This window comes from Dendrobates tinctorius, unplaced genomic scaffold (genome assembly GCF_039654945.1).
Source record: "Dendrobates tinctorius isolate UK_male_01 unplaced genomic scaffold, ASM3965494v1 ptg000004l, whole genome shotgun sequence".
NCBI classification, from domain to species: domain Eukaryota; kingdom Metazoa; phylum Chordata; class Amphibia; order Anura; family Dendrobatidae; genus Dendrobates; species Dendrobates tinctorius.
In genome coordinates this window covers 29,857,888-29,875,797 of record NW_027361672.1, presented here as the reverse complement: position 1 = coordinate 29,875,797, position 17,910 = coordinate 29,857,888, and the positions used below count along the sequence as shown (strand labels likewise).

The 17,910-nt window shown below is 41.5% G+C and overlaps 1 protein-coding gene across 6 annotated transcripts in view; it reads left to right on the top strand.

Annotated features, from left to right (window-relative positions):
• SYCP2L (synaptonemal complex protein 2 like) overlaps positions 1-17,910 on the top strand; it is a 320,192-nt gene that overhangs the window by 152,173 nt on the left and 150,109 nt on the right. For all 6 annotated transcript variants that reach the window (XR_012230581.1, XM_073566695.1, XM_073566676.1 and 3 more), the window contains 5 exons: positions 4,906-4,966; positions 7,324-7,472; positions 14,090-14,153; positions 14,247-14,307; positions 15,396-15,465. Coding sequence is in view for 5 of the 6 variants with exons in the window: in XM_073566695.1 (XP_073422796.1) it covers positions 4,906-4,966; positions 7,324-7,472; positions 14,090-14,153; positions 14,247-14,307; positions 15,396-15,465 (405 nt within the window). In the remaining variant the exon portion in view is untranslated. The remainder of the gene's footprint in view (positions 1-4,905; positions 4,967-7,323; positions 7,473-14,089; positions 14,154-14,246; positions 14,308-15,395; positions 15,466-17,910) is intronic.

Genomic DNA, 17,910 nt, shown 5'->3' with positions numbered 1-17,910 from the left:
TGCTGTCAGTTTATTAACCCTTCAAGTGATTTTCAGGAATTAATGCAAAGTGGTATAGCAGGAATGAAAAAGTGTTTACCACCTAATTGTCGCTAAATTCTGAACTGACTGCTATAGACAGGAGACTCTAAGGCCGCTATTTGGCCATGAACTGCCATGGCAAACATCAGGACCACACAATCATGATCTCGATGTGTCAATTAGATTAAAGCGGATGCCCCCACAATCTATTAACCATTTATTTGAAGTAGTCACTTGACAGCAGCAACTAAGGGGTTAAACAGATATGGACAATGCCAACACTTATCATTTGTGATACAGCAAGTTGTCAGATAAAGTGTACTGTTGGCAGCTGCTGGATTGTCACCTGTAAGGGGATGATATTCTCATCTCGGGTCCGTAAAAAGACGTATTGGCTGTCATTAAGGGGTTAATAATAATAATCTTTATATAGCACCAACTTATTCCATAGCGCTTTACAGTTTCAGACACAAGTCATAAGTAGCAACGTTAATACAGTAATTAAAGCAAAATGAGATGACCCTGCTCGTGAGAGCTTACAATCTACAATGAGGTGGGGGAGATACAAAGTACAGGTGTGTATTTACAATGATGGTCCAGCCATCTTGAGGGAGTGGGGGATAGAGATAGTGAATGGGCTACACATGCACACGCACGCACACATAAAATGACATTGATCAGGGAATGTGATAGGCCGCTCTGGACAAATGTGTTTTAAGGGAGCGCCTAAAGCAATGCAAATTGTGGATGGTCCTAATTTATTCGAGTAGAGCATTCCAGAGGATTGCTGCAGTGTGGGAGAAGTCTTGGAGTTGAGAGTGAGAGATACGGATTAGTGCAGAGGTTAGTCGAAAGTCGTTTGCAGAAAGCAGCGGTCAGTTAGGCTGATAGAAATGAGGGAGAAGATGTAAGGGGGTGCTGCACTGTGTAGAGCTCTGTGAGTGACAAGAAGTACTTTGAATTACAATCTATAATGAATGGGCAGCCAGTGTAATGACTGGCGAAGAGCGGACACGTCTGAATACCGATTAGCTAGATGGACGACCCTGACTGCTGCATTAAGGATAGACTGGAGAGGGGAAAGTAGAGTGAGGGGAAGGCCAATTAATAGAGCATTGCAATAGTGCAGGCGGTAGTGTATCAATGCTATAATGAGGGGTTTTGTTTCCATGCTGAGAAAAGGGCGGATTCTAGAGATGTTCTTTTAGGTGTAAGCAGCAAAAGATTGGTGTCAAACATAACACCCAGACAGCGCGCTTCCTGCTGGGGTGTTATGGTGCCACCCACGGAGAGGGAAATATCAGATATAGGGAGGTTAGTAGATGAGAGCAAAAGAAGTTCAGTTTTGGAGAGGTGGAGTTTCAGAAGGAGGGCGGACATGATGTTGGAGACTGCGGACACAGTCACTGGCGTTCTGAAGTACAGCGGGGGTAAGGTCAGGGGAAGATGTGTGTAGTTGTGTGTCATCAGCATAAAGATGGTACTGAAAGGCAAATCTGCTGATGGTCTGTCCAATTGTGGCCGTGTAGAGAGAGAGAAGAGGAGGCTAAGGAATGAGCCTTGAGGTACCCCAACAGTGAGAGGAAGATATGCGGTGGAGCCAGTGAACAAAACACTGAAGGAGCGGTCAGAAAGATATAGTAGGAACAGAACCAGAAGAGGGCATTGTCATTAATGCCTAGTGACTGGAGCCAAGAGAGTTGGAGACAGCGGTCAACAGTGTCGAAAGCTACAGAAAGGTCGAGAAGAATGAGCAGAGAGTGGTCACCGTTACATTTTGCTGTCAGAAGGTCATTGGTCACTTTGAGTGTAGTTTCTGTCGAATGTAGGGGGTGGAAGCCGACCTGTGAAGGGTCTAGGAGAGAGTGAGTGGAGAGGTAACTGGTAAGGTGGGAGTAGACCTGGCGCTCCAAGAGTTTAGAGATGAAGGGGAGATTGGAGACTGGTCTGTAGTTTGTGCAAAATGAGTCGAGAGCGGGTTTATTTAATATTGGAGTAATGATAGTGTTTGAAGGAGGAGGGGAAAATGCCCGAGGAGAGGGAGAGTTTAAAGATTGTAGTTAGGTGAGTTGTGACGACTGGAGGAGATGTGAGGGAATGGGGTCGTTAGTGCATGTAGTCTGACGTGAAGAAGAGAGGGGTCTGGAGACTTCTTCTGTGATGGGATCACATGTGGAGAGTGAGCCAGGGGAAATGCAGGAAGGGATGGGAGTAATAGGACTTGGTGGTTGGGAGTGGATTTCCTGTTGGATGTTATCTATTTTCTCTATAAAGTGCAAGGTCATCAGCACAAGTATCTGTGGTAGGGGCTTGTGCTTTTGGCCTGAGGAGGGAGTGAAAGGTGTCAAAAGTTTCTTGGGGTTGTTGGATAGTGAGGAGACCAGCGTGGTGTAGTAGGTCTGTTTTGCAAGGAGAAGGTCAGAGTTATAGGTTTTTAACATAAATTTGAAGTGGATGAAGTCTTCTGATGTGAGTTTTCCTTCATACTGTAAGCGTTCAGCACTCCTAGAGTATCGCTGGAGCAGTCGAGTTTGCGATGTGAGCCAGGGCTGTTTTACTCTGTGTTTGGAGGTTCTGAGGGTGAGGGGCGCTACTTGGTCAAGGGTGCTTCTGAGAGTGTCATTGTAGTGGTGTACAGCCAGATCAGGACAGGAAAAAAAGGACATTGGGGACAGTGATGAGTGTAGGGAGTCTGAAAGTGTATGAGGGTTAATGGCTTGTAGATTTCTGAATGTGTAGTAGGTAGGAATGTGCTGGGGTGGGCGAGGGTTTGCGAGAGTGAAGGAGAGAATGTTGTGGTCAGAGGGAAAGCGGTGAGTTATTTAGGTAGCAGATTGAACAGAGCCGGACAAAGACCAAGTCAAGGGTGGTACCGTCTGTGTGTCTCAGAGGTTGAGAGCTGTGAGAGGCCGAGAGAAGTGGTTAGTGTTGGGAGTTGGGATGCAGATGTGGAAGTGGGGATGTTGAAGTCTCCCAGGATAAGGGTTGGTAGTTCTGAGGACATGAAGTGTGGCAGCCAGGCTGAGAAATAGTGAAGGAAGTGGGTGGGTGAGCCTGGGGACCGATATATGACCACTACTCTGAGGGAGAGGGGACAGAAGAGCCTGATGGTGTAGACCTCAAAATATGGGAATGAGAGTAATGGAACTGAGGGGATGACCTGGAAAGTGCATTGTGGGGACAGGAGTATACCAACTCCACCACCAAGTCTGTTTGTGTTTCTCAGGGGAATGGGAGAATTGTAAGCCACCATGGGAAATGGCAGAAGGGGAGACGGTGTTAGAATCCTGGATCCAGGTTTCAGGTGAGGCGCTGAGGGCCAATAGAGAGTTGTTCAGAAAGTAGTTGTGCAAAAAAGGGAGCTTGTTACATACAGACCGTGGATTCCAGAGGGCACAATTGAAAGAGGGAAATGAGGGAGTGCAAGTAATAATATTAGTATGGTTTTCGATATGAGGTAGGGTAGGGGTTGAGGTTAGGGGATGGTGGACCAGGGTTGGAGGAGATGTCCCCCGAAATCAGTAGGAGTAGGATGATAAAGACCAAGTAGTTATTGGAATTGTAGGAAGTTTTTTGTGCAATCTGTTTGGGCAAGATGGGCTGAGGTTTTGCAGGAAGATGAGGAATGCATGGGAGCTGTACATGGGAGAGGGAAATAGAGGGGCTGATGTGTATGAGTCATAATGGTGGGGGACCGTGAATGTGGATGGCAAGGGAACAAAGGAGGCTTGAAATAAAGCACATGGATAAAAGGGAGAGCAAAGTGTGGATTACCTGACTCCTGCCCTGACACACTGCCATGGAATAACTGCTTTTTCTTGATACTTGGCTTCTGTGAAGCTTTGCTTATGGGATGCGTGCAACCCCACTGACTAACTGAAAAGATGGTAAATGGCAAGCGTTCAACACTACTCAGGTCTCTTCAGCAGGAATAGAATAACTTAAAATCTGAAGTCACATATTTATACACAACAGGACACAAGAATAATGCAATATATAAGACAAGTGACATGAAGCAGAACTATCTATGTGGGACAGGAAGCAATGGTTGTGGCAGTAAATATTGGAGCAATTCATAGATCAGGAGTGTAAAAGTTTTATTGTCTGCTGATTGAGGTCCTATCCAGGATTGTGATGCCCCAAGAAGTCTGAGCAGCACATTCCTTAGTTAAGGTAAAAGGACATAAATAAATGCAACATTCATTCTTGATACATTCATTTTGAAAAATATTAGATTTGATAGTCCTCAGTGGTTGATACTTTTTTTTTTTTTTTTTTTTTTTTTTATGGGCAACACTATGCAAAGATATATTTTTCCTTTGACACAGTCAGAGCAAGAATTAATGTTTTGCATGGATTTATGTCTGCATTATACTATATGGAGCTGCATTATATATCCTGTTGGGGGCTGCATTATACCCCTGTGGGGGCAGCATCATACTCTTGTTGAGGACTATGGGGTGCATTATACTAAATTAGCAAAATGCTGCCTATTCATCGAGTGATTGACTTGTTAATGCCAGAACAAAAATCATTGTTTTCAGCAGCACATCACCCGGTTACACTAGAGAAGTGCTGCTCCTAACATGATACTGTATGTGAACAGATTGATATATTGGTGTTTGTTCTGTGCCCGTCATTCTTCCTCAGCCAATGGTAGAGGCCGGAAAACAAGCGTTGTACGACTTCATTGTTGTCGATCACTCTCATTTAACCATCTGAACTCGGTGCATGTAAATACAACCGAAAAGTTTGTGTGATTGTGCAATATGTGAGCATTTGGTACCCCACTTTAAACGTTTGCTCAGGGCCCCACTTTGTCTAAAACTGGCTTGGGCACTATTTTGTGTGATATGTAGATTTATCATTTTTGTTTATTTTTAGGGTTGCCTTTGGGAGACTGTCAGACTACAGAAAGAATCACTAAATGGTTACAGCTTGGAAGGTACTATTGTATAGTTACTTGTTGGATACATATGTAGAAAATTCTGTAACGTTATAATGTGGGATATTATACAATCACAAGTAAATGGGAAAATGCTCAATAGTAGCTCCAGAAAATTACTTGGGATGTTGCCCATTTTTAAAGAGGTTTTTCATTTTTAGAATTTGGACCCAAAACATTTTCAGTAATGTACAATAGCAAAATCACATTGTACTAGCCCTCCCCGAGTCCAGCATAGGCTTCCTAGCAAGTAGCTGAGCTAAGTGATTGACTACAGAAGTGATGCGAACTGTTAACTTGTCGTCACCCCTGCAGCCAAAGCACAGAGACCGGAATAGTGGTGGCTAACTATATTTGTACATGTTAAATGTTTGGGGTTCACTTTTCTAGAAGTGGAAAGTTCTGTTAACACTTCACAGATGCAGCTACTGTATATTTATAGCGTGGTTAAAAGGGCCTCTAATCAAACTAATAATCTTAATTCCCTATGACACACATTTCATCATGGGCCGCTAAGAAAGTAGTAAGCTGGCTGAGAAGCTTAGTCACAGAAGGATGGCAACTTCTCGAAATATAGCAATGATCGCAGTTCCCTAAGAAGACTTAAACTTTTTTTTTTTAAATTGTCCCCTCCTTTGGACCTTCAAAAAAGTGTTTAAAATAACTATTTCATGATACACACACAGCTCCATTGTAATAGTAAAAAAATACACAGCCCAAATTTTATATATTTATATTATGACCATTTTGGTATTGTCACAAATTTGTTGTAGTGCTCTGGCGTTCAAATAGCGGTATAAGACAGTTCTTCTGAGCCGAGATTTGTGTTATGCGAACAGAACAGGTAGAGCCAGACTACAGTTGTGACTTTTCTTATGTGGGTGTGTTCTTATATTTGCATTTTGGGCACTCTTTATTACTGAGGGGTATAACTTTGGAATGGAGGGGGCATATGAGAAACTAAACTGTTCCAGAAACAGTGGAGCAAATAGAGGAGATACTCAATTTAAACTGAACTTAGTTTAAAGAGGGCCTGTCACCAGTTTTTGCACTTTTTATACCCACTGCTACTTTAAAATATTTTTTTTTTTATTGATTCTTAAAATCCACCTCCATGGTTCCAAGGATATGGGCCTTTTTAGTGTTAATGTTTCTGGGCTTTACCAAGGGGAGGGTTGCTCACAGAGTAATTATGCAGAGCAGCCTAAAGAGACACCCCAGAGAATACTGTGACATACCACCTTAATAAAGACCATAACAATTTGCACTAAACAAAGTCTTGTACCTCTGCAGATACCAAAAGGGCCCATACTTCCATATGGAGGATTTGTAAAAAATTGAAGACAAGGGAGCAGCAGGAATAAAATATGAGCAAAGTCTAACCACTTCTGACTTATTAGCGAGTCCTGTTAAGTTTAGAAAGGTGAAAAGTGCTTGTTAATTCAGGTCTGGCAATTATAATAGGGATTTTCATATAAAGCTGCATGATCCGGTCATCAGCCCGTGTGTTTAAGTGCAATAGTCAAGCATCAAGTGCATTTATCGTGTGCATGGAGGGTGTGGAGACAGATGAATAGACGGATAATAGAAGGGAAACAGCTGGGGGAAAGTGGAATAGGAGTGCAGTACTTAGATTTGACCACAAGATGGCAGGGGGGAGCATGAGAACAGGACTTGTCAGCAGCTTAGGGCTACGAAACCGCTTAGTCATAGGGGGGTGGGGAGATAGGATCCCAGGGGGGAAATTCCAGAGGAAAGGGATAAATAGGACAGGACAGGGTTGCAGGCAGGACTGGTCCCGGGAAGAGCTCAGGAGGAGAAGACTCAGCGAAGGACTGACAACAGTGGAGAGCTCGACCAGGGGACTGACAGGAAGAGACAGTCAGGGGGGGTGGCCCCTGATGCAAAGAACCGCAGGACAGACGAGGCCCCAGGGGTACCGATTGGATGACGATCTCGGACAGGTAAAGCGCTGGCGGTAGATAGGTCTAGGACAGCCACAGCGAAAGATCCGCGAGGAACGTCACTACGACAGAAGGAAGGTGAAGGTACCCGGGCCTGAATACGGAGAGCTGTAAAGGAACTGCAGTGTATGGCTGCAGTCGTCAGGAGGATGGCTAATAAACTCGGTCCTGTTGCAACCAAAATCTGCCTCCGTCTCGTCTGTTGCCTGTGTGCGGTAAGCAGTGGACCACCCCCCAATCTGAGCCATCACCACACAAACTGCTTAAATCATTCTATAAGTTATCTTGGTTTATTTAGGTAAAATGCTAGAATAGAAAGTAGTTCTGATTTATAAAGTAATATTTTCCTTGATCTTCGGGAACATTCACCTTTTTGTTTTTTTTTCTTTAAAGAATGCAATGGGCAGAAACTATTAAGCATACACCTTAAGGTTCCTCAGTCAATCAATAACAAGGAGGCTAAATACATCAAGATGAACTTCGAAATGAAGCACGCCATCCAGAATGCTACAATTAAAACGTACGGAGCGGATCTTCAAATGGTGCGTCCACGTCACAACCTCATCCGCTGACCCGGCTAACATCCTCCTACTAATCAGCCTTGGTGAAATATTATAGTACAAAGCAAAAATGTTTACTTTTTTTTTTTTTTTTAAAGCTTTATTTTTTGCACAATGAGAAGATGGTAATTGGGCTATTCTGTGATGGCAGTTATCTCTGTATATAAAACTGAATGTATGTGTGTGTGTATCACCAACCAATCACTAAGCATCTCTCGTTTCACCAGAGCTGGTTAAAAGAAACTGAGCTGTGATTGGTTGCTATGAGCAAGTTTTCCCACTTGACAACACCTCAGCAGACACTGACATGGTGAGAGAAATCTAGCACCCCCAGAAACATAAGCTCCCAGCCATTGTCTGCACTCCAGAAAGCAGAAAGAAGCATGACAGAAATGAATCTCCCCCCCCCCCCCCCCCCGTGCCCATATCCCCATCACACATCCTCCATCCATAGGCATATCTTCTCTCTTAAAGGGATCATTGGTATGGAAGTCAGGGCAAATCCATCCAGCACTTTGGTTGTGACCCCAGGCCTCTCGTAAAGGGATCCCCGGTATGGAAGTCAGGGCAATTGCCTTCAAATGCTCTGGTACTGACCTCAGGCTCTCTTAAAGGGATCTCCTCTTTGGAAGTAAGGGCAAATCCCTCAGCGCTCTGATTCTGACCACAGGGTTCTATTAAAGGGATCATTGGTATGCAAGTCAGGGAAATCCACTGAGCACTCTGGTTCTGATCTCAGGCTTTCTTAAAGAGATCCCTGGTATGGAAGTGAGGGTAAATCCACTCTGTGCTTTGGTACTGACCCCAGTCTCTCTTAAAGGGATCTCCGGTATGGAAGTTAGGACCATTCTACTCAGCGCTCTGGTTTTGACCCCAGGTTGACGGGATGATGTGGGATATTAGGGGTAGTAGTCCGGTGGCTCTGGCTGACTGGATGATGTGGGATATTAGGGGGAGTAGTCCGGTGGCTCTGGATGATGTGGGATATTAGGGGGAGTAGTCCGGTGTATCTGGCTGACGGGATGATGTGGGATATTAGTGGTAGAAGTCTGGTAGCTCTGGCTGACGGGATGATGTGAGATATTAGGGGTAGTAGTCCGGTAACTCTGGCTGACGGGATGATGTGGGATATTAGTGGTAGAAGTCTGGTAGCTCTGGCTGACGGGATGATGTGAGATATTAGGGGTAGTAGTCCGGTGGCTCTGGCTGACGGGATGATGTGGGATATTAGTGGTAGAAGTCTGGTAGCTCTGGCTGACGGGATGATGTGGGATATTAGTGGTAGAAGTCTGGTAGCTCTGGCTGACGGGATGATGTGGGATATTAGGGGTAGTAGTCCGGTAACTCTGGCTGACAGGATGAGGTGGGATATTATAGTGAATGTGGCTATGTGGAGTGGGCGGGGCTCTACACTCAGAGAGATAGATATATTCATTATAATTTGTTATAACTATCCGTAGTTAGTTACTATGCCTGGGCAGCACCAGGCTCTTCAGCTAGTAATGTATAATTCACAGTCCAAGCTTTTGTAGGCTGTAAATATAGCTACTGCTACAAGTACAGTAAGTCTGTTTACATCAACCAACTGGCAACCAGATGCAACCGCTGATCAAACACAAAAATTGAGCTTGGTTTGAGTTGAAACACATGCAGCATATAAATGCATGTTCACATGGCCAAAAAAGCATACAAAACCTACAAAAGACAAAATGAAAAAAACCCTGCAAATTTTTGTGTTTTTTCTTTGTATTTTTGCATTCTGTGCAAGCCAGGGTGTGGCCTCCCTCTCCTGAGCTGGAAATTGTATTTAAAGGCTTCCCCTGACTGGTGTCCAGTGGTTGGGACCCGGTCCTTGTCTGCCCTTATTCACACAGACGTCAACATTGACACATGATAAGGTTATTAATACTAGACAGTGTAGGACCGCCCAGACCACAGAGTCGCCTTGTGGATGGTGGGACGGCTTTTATGCTATGTTTGATCAAATACAGTATTACTAAGAACTTTAAATGCACTTTTGCTTTTTACTTATTTAATTATAGCAAGGTTTTTTTCATTTTGTCTTTTTGTAGGTTTTGCAACCGCTGATCAGTAAACCATTAAATGTCTGCCAGTCGGTGAATGCCCTTTTATACAGGCAGACCAAAGTAAATGATGTGCACTGAGCAATCTGTAATAGATCTGCAATAGATCGCTCAGTGCGCATAGACTGCCTTGATTCTCTGCAGTGCAAGTCCTCTTTACTTAGTTCTTGGCGGTGCATTGCCCTATGGTCTCTTGAGCTGCGCTAAAGATCATTTCACCCATAGAACAAGCATTCTGTTTATTCATTTGGTGATCTGCAGCCTATTTACCCTAAACGATTATCATGAAGCAAGTGTTTTTAAGAACGCACATTCACAATTATCTTGCATTGTAAATGCAGCTCAAGGCCTAATTCATACATCAGTGTTTTTGTATTATAGTTTCTTCAGCGCTTGGGGAGTGTCAGTTTTTACTATCAGAGTATGATGATGGCATCTGAGCACTGTCCAATTTTTATTGTTTTTGTTGAGTTTTTTTTTCTCCACGGACCTATTGACTTGCATTTCCTATTTTTATCCAGTACTCTTGATCAAGATCAGACATGTCTCTGATTTTCCACAAAGCATGGTCTGCAAAAAATCAGACATGTGGACAGCCCTATAGACTTTCAAAGGTATGAGTGCTATCTATGAAAAACATGTGGTATCACTTGTACGAGAAAAACTGACGTGAGAATGAGCCCTTTTTAGGGTTTTTATTTTTCTAGTTAAAGGGTTATTAAATAAAGTTATTCATATGATAAAGGTCAACTTGCTTGATGTCTGACTAGGGATACTGAGTTCATGGCTATAGAGCTCCTTCCTGAATGCGGAGGTGTGTATGCTTGGCTTTGGCTACATTCATTGGGCCCAATCATCTGCATTTTTGTCACTATTTTTCTTGATTTTCCTTGTTTTTGCTGATGTTTATTTGATTTATATTACTCAAAATAACACACAGGATTCATCATGAATCTTGTGTAAAGCCCATAATTGTTCTTTTTCCTGTCATTAGGTATAACTTGGAGTAGAGTTGAGCCATATTTTGTGCCTATTTTTGTTTTTTTAAAGTCTGATATCATGAATTTGTCTAAAACACCTGGAAAAGCCACATTGACATAAAAATCAGAAAACAAAAAACAACTGGAAAAAAAAAAACGCAAAGCAAAATTTCAGGGGGTCAAAGCAGTCGGACCTCAAGTGATCAGAAAATTACTCCTTATCCCATGAATAAGGGGATACCTTGCCTATTTGTGAATAACCATTTAATATGTATGTATTACAAATCTATTGAATCGCACTGTTACTCCTTTTTCTCCTATATAAACCTTTTCAAGGAATATGTGCTTTGTTCTGTAAAGGCTGCATTGAATGGGAATTTATTTTATCAAATATGTATATCTCCCCCCCCCCCATATGTGCTTTTGTGATCAGCAGAGCTGTAAACTGCCTAAGAGACCAATTGAGAATATCCCTTTAATGATTGGCTAAAAACTGATGGAAAATGGTCTTCCATTTTTCATCAGTTTATAATGGATTTTTATAGACGTTGAAGGCTGAGTCTAATTCTCAAAATAGATGAGAACAGTGCATGCGCAGAGTTTAACAGAATGGACACATGGATCCATTAAAAAAAGCAATTTGTGAAAGGTCCTATTAAACTGTGGGTCATGTGTTTCCAAAATAGACTACATGGATGAGAAAAAAATGTGTGAATGTAGTATTCGAAGCTATACTTCTAGTGGAGAATACCTCTATACAGTTGTGGCCAAAAGTATTGACACCCCTGCAATTCTGTCAGATAATACTCAGTTTCTTCCTGAAAATGATTGCAAACACAAATTCTTTGGTATTATCGTCATTTAATTTGTCTTAAATGAAAAAAACACAAAGAATTGTCCTAAAGCCAAATTGGATATAATTCCACACAAAACATATAAGAGGGTGGACAAAAGTATTGGCACTGTTAGAAAAATCATGTGATGCTTCTCTAATTTGTGTAATTAACAGCACTTGTAACTTACCTGTGGCACCTAACAGGCAATAACTAAATCACACTTGCAGCCAGTTGACATGGATTAAAGTTGACTCAACCTCTGTCCTGTGTCCTTGTGTGTACCACATTGAGCATGGAGAAAAGAAAGAAGACCAAAGAACTGTCTGAGCACTTGAGAAACCAAATTGTGAGGAAGCACGAGCAATCTCAAGGCTACAAGTCCATCTCCAAAGACCTGAATGTTCCTGTGTCTACCGTGCACCGTGTCATCAAGAAGTTTAAAGCCCATGGCACTGTGGCTAACCTCCCTAGATGTGGACGGAAAAGAAAAATTGACAAGAGATTTCAACGCAAGATTGTGCGGATGTTGGATAAAGAACCTCGACTAACATCCAAACAAGTTCAAGCTGCCCTGCAATCCGAGGGTACAACATTGTCAACCTGTACTATCCGTCGGCGTCTGAATGAAAAGGGACTGTATGGTAGGAGACCCAGGAAGACCCCACTTCTTACCCCGAGACATAAAAAAGCCAGGCTTGAGTTTGCCAAAACTTACCTGAAAAAGCCAAAAATGTTTTGGAAGACTGTTCTCTGGTCAGATGAGACAAAAGTAGAGCTTTTTGGGCAAAGGCATCAACATAGAGTTTACAGGAGAAAAAAAGAGGCATTCAAAGAAAAGAACACGGTCCCTATAGTCAAACATGGTGGAGGTTCCCTGATGCTTTGGGGTTGCTTTGCTGCCTCTGGCACTGGACTGCTTGACTGTGTGCATGGCATTATGAAGTCTGAAGACTACCAACAAATTTTGCAGCATAATGTAGGGCCCAGTGTGAGAAAGCTGGGTCTCCCTCAGAGGTCATGGGTCTTCCAGCAGGACAATGACCCAAAACACACTTCAAAAAGCACTAGAAAATGGTTTGAGAGAAAGCACTGGAGACTTCTAAGATGGCCAGCAATGAGTCCAGACCTGAATCCCATAGAACACCTGTGGAGAGATCTAAAAATGGCAGTTTGGAGAAGGCACCCTTCAAATATCAGGGACCTGGAGCAGTTTGCCAAAGAAGAATGGTGTAAAATTCCAGCAGAGCATTGTAAGAAACTCATTGATGGTTACCGGAAGCGGTTGGTCGTAGTTATTTTGGCTAAAGGTGGTGCAACCAAGTATTAGTCTGAGGGTGCCAATACTTTTGTCTGGCCCATTTTTGGAGTTTTGTGTGAAATGATCAATGTTTTGCTTTTTGCTTCATTCTCTTTTGTGTTTTTTCATTTAAGACTAATTAAATGAAGATAATACCAAAGAATTCGTGTTTGCAATCATTTTCAGGAAGAAACTGAGCATTATCTGACAGAATTGCAGGATTTTATTTGGCCTATTCCAATACCTGTGTTCCCTAACCCCTCATCACATATGAATTTAAAGGTACGTCCGCTCCAAGGTCTGCATATGTGGCGCAGGCTTGGGAGCTGACCCCACACCAGACGCAGCTGATGCCCACTATTACACAGCCGACATCTGCCTTTAAATGCATCAACGAAAACGATGAATGCTGCTGTTTAACCATTTAGATACTGTTCTCAATCACCCCAGGATTTGGTATTAAATGACACAATGGTAGGGCGCTGATGGATTATCATGGCAGCCAGGAGCCTGCTAAATGTCCTTATAACTGCCATTTTGGTACTCATGTGAGGACCAGCCATGGGCTATGCTGCATAGAAGATTAATATACTGTATTTACTGCAATATAGCAGTATATGGAGCAAGTGATCAAAGGATCGCAGGTTCAAGTCTCCTAAGTTAACTAAAAGAAAAAAGTTAAACGCTCACCCCATTCAAGTAAATAAAAAAATAAACAGAACTGGAATTGCCACGTCCATAAGTCTAATGTATCAAAATCTAAAAGTAATTGACCTGTGGTAAATGTTCTAAAGAAAAAAAATTAAAAAAATTTTTGGCCTCCATACCATGTTCAAACTATGCAAGAAAAAGCTATCAAAACATATGTAGCCCCAAAATTACATAAGGTAAAATTACAAATTATCCCTCAAACAACTTCATTGATGGGAAAAGTTAAGTTACAGGTCTCATAAAATGGCAATAAAGAAACAATTATCCGTACTTTTTTTTAATAACAAATTTATAGATTTTTTTTTTTTTTTTTTAAGCCACTAAAATAACCTACCGTATATAAGTTTATCACCTTATTCGTATTCGCCTGAAAAATCCTATTGCCTGGTCATTTTTGCCACACAAGGAGCGCTGTTAAAACTTGTCTTGTGGAAAACAAGCCCTCATATTGCTACATGTTGATGGAAAAATAACTATAGCTCTTTGTAAGAAAGGCAGGGGGAAAAAACTAAAGCACAAAAATGAAAAATCGTTCAGTGATATGTACAAAATGGATCCAGAATACAGTTGTGTGCGTAAGATGTTAATGCATATGTAGGGGATCATATAAAAGGTCAACCTAAGCAGAATGGGTAAAATTCTACAACGCTATAGTATTTTTACTATATGCTTTTATTCCCTCATTGTTCAGAATGTCCACCTTACATCACCAGAGCAAACGGACACTGCAATCAATTTACAAGATGGATGGAAAGGTTTGTATCATGATACTATATATACTAAGCAGTTGAAATCTGTTTGTTTTTCTTTTTAATAATTTATTTTTTTGCTAATTTATTCGCTACCAGATTCAGGTAAAGATTCCATTTGTGAGGATCCAGTGCCAGTCTCAGTCAGTGATACCTGTAGGTGAGATATTACAATTTGTTTTTTATTTCACAGCATCTTGGAAATGCTCATTTTCATAAGTGTTCTTTTGAAGGAATGTTGTGTGTTTTGTTTTTTTGTTAGTCTGCTGTCTAGTGGTGACCTACTATAATCACTGTTCTATCCTAAGCTTGTGCTGTTTGTCTAAAAGTTTAAAGCACCACTCTAACATTTTTTTTAATTCTAGAGCTGAAGAGGTGCCGCTAATGTAAGGTCGCTGCACCTAGCAGTATACTCACCACCCGCCATATTCCGCTATTCCCAGCTCTACTCTGGTTCTGCTCCTCCTTTTTGTGACTGCAGCCTCTGAATGGTCACAAGTTCTCAATATAAGTTTCAGGGCCTTGTTTTATCTCTCATAGACTTACATTGAGAAGTGACTTCCAAATCATCAAGCAAACACTGGAGCAATCCGGCAGGTCACAACCTGCTGAAAACTGACCAGAGCGGCACCGATAAAAGATGAAGACGGCGACTGGGAAGTATATTACTAGGCGTAGGAAACATAATTAGCGACACCACTCTAGCCCTGAAATTTACAAAAACAAACACTGGAATGGTGCTTAAAAAAGTATTCCAAAAAATTGAAAGTTTTAATATAGCTAAAAGATGGGGGATAACTGATTGTTGAAGGTCTGACTATTTGAACCTCCATTAATACCAAGAACAGGCCAGTCTTGAATGAAGTGAAGAAATAAACTTGGAAATAGCCAAGTGCTGTACTCTGTATTTCTAGGAGTGCCATAAACAATGAATGTAGCAGGGGGTCAAGCAGAGCACCTCTGCTCCATTAGAGACTTTTCGAGTTTGCTGTGAGCTGTAGTGGCCCACCCCCAGCAATCAGAAAGTTATCCCATGTTCTATGGATAGACGGCAACTTTTAATTCTGGAAATACCGTTTTTGACATGTCGCCAGTAACTTACTGCCAGACATTAGTGTTGGTAAACTGAAAAAATGAAAGTAAAATAAGTAACTTTTTAGACGTTTATAAAGCCTGGGCTGGGCTGTTAGCATTGGAGGATACTTGGATGAATGGTCTTTTACTGAATGCAGCTTTGTTGTTCTCTAGGGTTCTGGAAAACACTGCAGACAAGCTACTGTCTGAGGTTCTCTCTACACGTTCTGAACGTTTTATCAAGGTATGAAATTAAAAGTTCAGGTACTATTTTGGAAATTGAGGGAGCAATAGAAAATAAACAATGGTATTGAAGAGTTTCTATTCTAGCAATTGACCAACAATAGAACTATAGTAAAAATCAGCGCAAATGGGGTCTAATCCGATGGACATTAGCAATATTTGCTCAGATTCTACTAACCTGATGAATCCTTTGGTAAAGCGAGAATATCAGCTGCAGTATATCCACCGGTCAGCAAGTGACTGTTTCAGAACCAAAGTAAAAGAAATTTTGTGGATATTACCCGCTCTGCTGAATAAGACATCAATCCAGACGTAATAGATGAAGGATGGTGGTTTATTCTACGCGTTTTGAAGTATATAGTTACTACTTCAGGGAATTATCACATGTATACGTGTGGTAATTTCCTGAAGAACTAACTATATACTGAAAAACGCGTAGAATAATCCACCATCCTTCATCTATTACGTCTGGATTGACGTCTTATTCAGCAGAGCGGGTAATATCCAGGAGATTTCTTTTACTTTTATTCTAGCAATTGGGATTACGCAGTGAACAGTGTAGCATAATTGTATTTTTTTTTCCAATGAGGAGACCTCTGTCATCTAAGCTTTTCAATTCAGTGAGGGTTAAATGGAATATTATCACATAGTGCATTGGGTGTATATCCCAGTGCATGGGGTTTAGGAAAGCAGGTGGTAAACTCCGGGATGGGGAGGTATGTGTCACTGAGGTGGAGATGAGGGTCCAGCCACAGTAGGTTGCTTAGAAGTTTTAATGGGATAGGATTATGGGTCCGGGTTTTAGGAACGTTTAGAAGAGTAAATAAAGCACTAGACAGTTTCAAAGACAAACTGACATAAGTCTCACCGAAAAATGTTATATGGAATATAAAGCAATAGGTGAAAATATAAAATATAACCTTTAATCAATCATTTAAAAGTACTTATTATGTGTCACCCTGTGAAGGTAAAAAAGCAGCATACAGCTGCTTATCAGGCATTTAGGCCTATACTTAAAGAAGAAAAAACGGCCAAGCCTGAATATAGGGATGTAGATGGTCACCCAAAAAAATCTCTATGTGGGTGTACAAAAACATCTGTGGGTTACAGCGGTTGAGAACACTTTCCCATAAATGCCATGACCCTTTTGTGTGTGTGTATGTATGTATATATATATATATATATATATATATATATATATACACACAAAAGTGTCATGGCATTTATGGGAACATTTAGAAGAGCTTCGGTGAGAATGGTCACTTCCCATATCTTCAGTCCAGGCTTTCCAGGTGTTTTATAAGGCAGACTCTGAGCTGTCTGTATGGGAGGAGAAAAGGACCACCTTGTGCTAGTCAGTCTCTCCAAGTTGGAGAGAGAAGGGACTTTATTCTCTATGGATGAGCCTGTATCTGCTATGTGAACTGTTTTTTGTTTATTTTGTCAGACCTTTGAGCTGAGAAAATGCTGTTTTAATTTGTGAACTGTGATCATTAATGGACTTTATAATAAACCGCTTACTGTTAGAGTACATACAGGAATCCAGTTCTTGTGTGCCATCTGCTGCCAAAGAACATGAATCCATCTGGGGCTCAAATGTAGTGTACACATAGTTTAAAATAAAAGGAGTTCCTTGTGTCAAACTCCTCAAACCTTCAATGATCAGCTCCAGGGAAAAATGTCATTTAGTTGCCAGACATTAATGTAAGCCTGTGATGTGACTGATCTTCTAGAGCTCCACCAATCTAAAAGCGATATGGGACATATGGACAAGATTTGTTGTCATGCAACGTATCTTTTTACATTATTGTGCTGACCTAGATGGGAGATATGAACAGCGAGTGAACAGACAATTCAGAAAGTTGATGTGTTAAAAGCAGAAACAATAGGTAAGAGTAAGGTTCAAACTTTAACAAGGCTGCGAAGGTATTATATCTGGACAGCTTCATCAGAGCATCTCCAAAAATAGAGATCTTGGTGGGTTTTCCCAGAATGCAGTAATTTGGGGCCTGCCAAAATAGTCCAATGGAGGACAATTAATGACCCACAGAAACTGGATATACATGACAAAGGCCCATTGGGGAATGTGTGTGGGAGGGAGCAAAGGCAGGTCAAATACTACAAAAAGTTACTGTAGCACAAATGTTAGGAAAATATTTTTAGCACACATTCCAACTTGTGGATTGGACTGAGTAGCCAGTGGCATGGTGACCTAAATCCACAGATGAAAGTGCTTACTTTAGTCATGAGCATCAAAACTGCACTACAGAGCAATAAGAAAAGGTGGTCTGGATTGACAAATCATATTTTCATAGGGATGACTAGGTGCATGTTCATCATTATGGGAAGAAGGCAAGGCGGGAGGCAGTGTGGTGCCCTTGGAAACTTTGGGTACTGGCATTCATGTGTATATCACTTTGACATGTAGAACTTTAAACATTGTAGA